Source organism: Hypomesus transpacificus, chromosome 16 (genome assembly GCF_021917145.1).
Source record: "Hypomesus transpacificus isolate Combined female chromosome 16, fHypTra1, whole genome shotgun sequence".
Taxonomy (NCBI): Eukaryota; Metazoa; Chordata; class Actinopteri; order Osmeriformes; family Osmeridae; genus Hypomesus; species Hypomesus transpacificus.
Genome location: NC_061075.1, coordinates 1,805,292 through 1,806,365, shown reverse-complemented (window position 1 = coordinate 1,806,365; position 1,074 = coordinate 1,805,292). Strand labels below are relative to the sequence as shown.

At 53.6% G+C, this 1,074-nt stretch overlaps 1 protein-coding gene across 1 annotated transcript in view; it reads left to right on the top strand.

Moving 5' to 3' along the window:
* LOC124478847 (single-stranded DNA-binding protein 3-like) overlaps positions 1–1,068 on the top strand; it is a 1,375-nt gene extending 307 nt beyond the window's left edge. The window contains 5 exon segments of the mRNA XM_047037314.1: positions 33–140; positions 240–260; positions 262–319; positions 634–662; positions 875–1,068. Of these exon segments, the coding sequence (XP_046893270.1) occupies positions 33–140; positions 240–260; positions 262–319; positions 634–662; positions 875–988 (330 nt within the window). The 3' untranslated portion in view covers positions 989–1,068.
* Positions 1,069–1,074: the final 6 nt, after the last annotated feature.

Sequence of the window (1,074 nt, the reverse complement as noted above, 5' to 3'; positions counted from 1 at the left end):
GCGTGTGGGTGGGTGTGAGTGAGTGTGTGTAGGCTGTAAAGGTGATTGTGGTGGTGTTTGTCCTGCCAGACTCCACCAACTCCAGTGAGAACATCTACACCATGATGAACCCCATCGACCCAGGAGGGAACAGACCCACGGTGAGACTGCGGGAGGTTGTCATGGTTACGTCATGTCCCTGCTCCTCTGTGTCTCCCTGTGTTGCCATGGCAGCGTGTTCTGACTGTGTCTCTCTGCAGTTCCCCATGGGTCCAGGTCCGGGGCGGTCCGATGGGCGGGATGGGATCCATGGAGCCACACCACATGAACGGGTCGCTAGGTAGGTGTCAACGCCACGGTAACGGTTCACTAAGTGGGTGTCAACGCCACGGTAACAGGTCGTGTAGGCGTGAGCAGTGTCAGTCTGCCCTCTGGTGGTCAGCAGTGAGAACATGTCTCTCTTCAGGACAGGGTGATGAGGGAACAGATGTTAACTGGATCAGACAGGTTCACTTCATCAGTAAGGGGGATGAAATCTGATCTCTGTCTCTTTATCTCTCCTCCTCTCCCTCCCTATCTTTCTGTTTATCTCTACCTCTTTCTGCATCTCTCTCTATGTCTCTCTATGTCTCTCCCTCTCGCTCTCTCTCCTAGGGTCTGGTGACATGGATGGGTTGCCAAAGGTGAGGCATGAGGCTCCTCTGTCATGTGACAGCAGCATGTTGATATGAACGCTGTGACCATAGAGACTAGAGCCGGGAATATGAATCCCTGTTGAATCCAAATGCTACAGTAACCCTGCCGCTACCACATGATCCAGGAGGCAGACTGGATTGGACACTCGATATATTGTTTAAGTGATGGACTGACTGACTTATGTTCTTTGATGTTCTAGAATTCTCCCAACAACATGGCTGTCATGAGCAACCCTCCCGGAACCCCTCGCGATGACGGGGACATGACAGGGAACTTCCTCAACCCATTCCAGAATGAGAGTGTGAGTTTCTAACGCCTGGCCCCTCCCACACCTGGCCCCTCCCACACCTGACCTAGCCCCTCCCACTGCCTGCAAGCAGACAGCATGGTTGCCCTCGG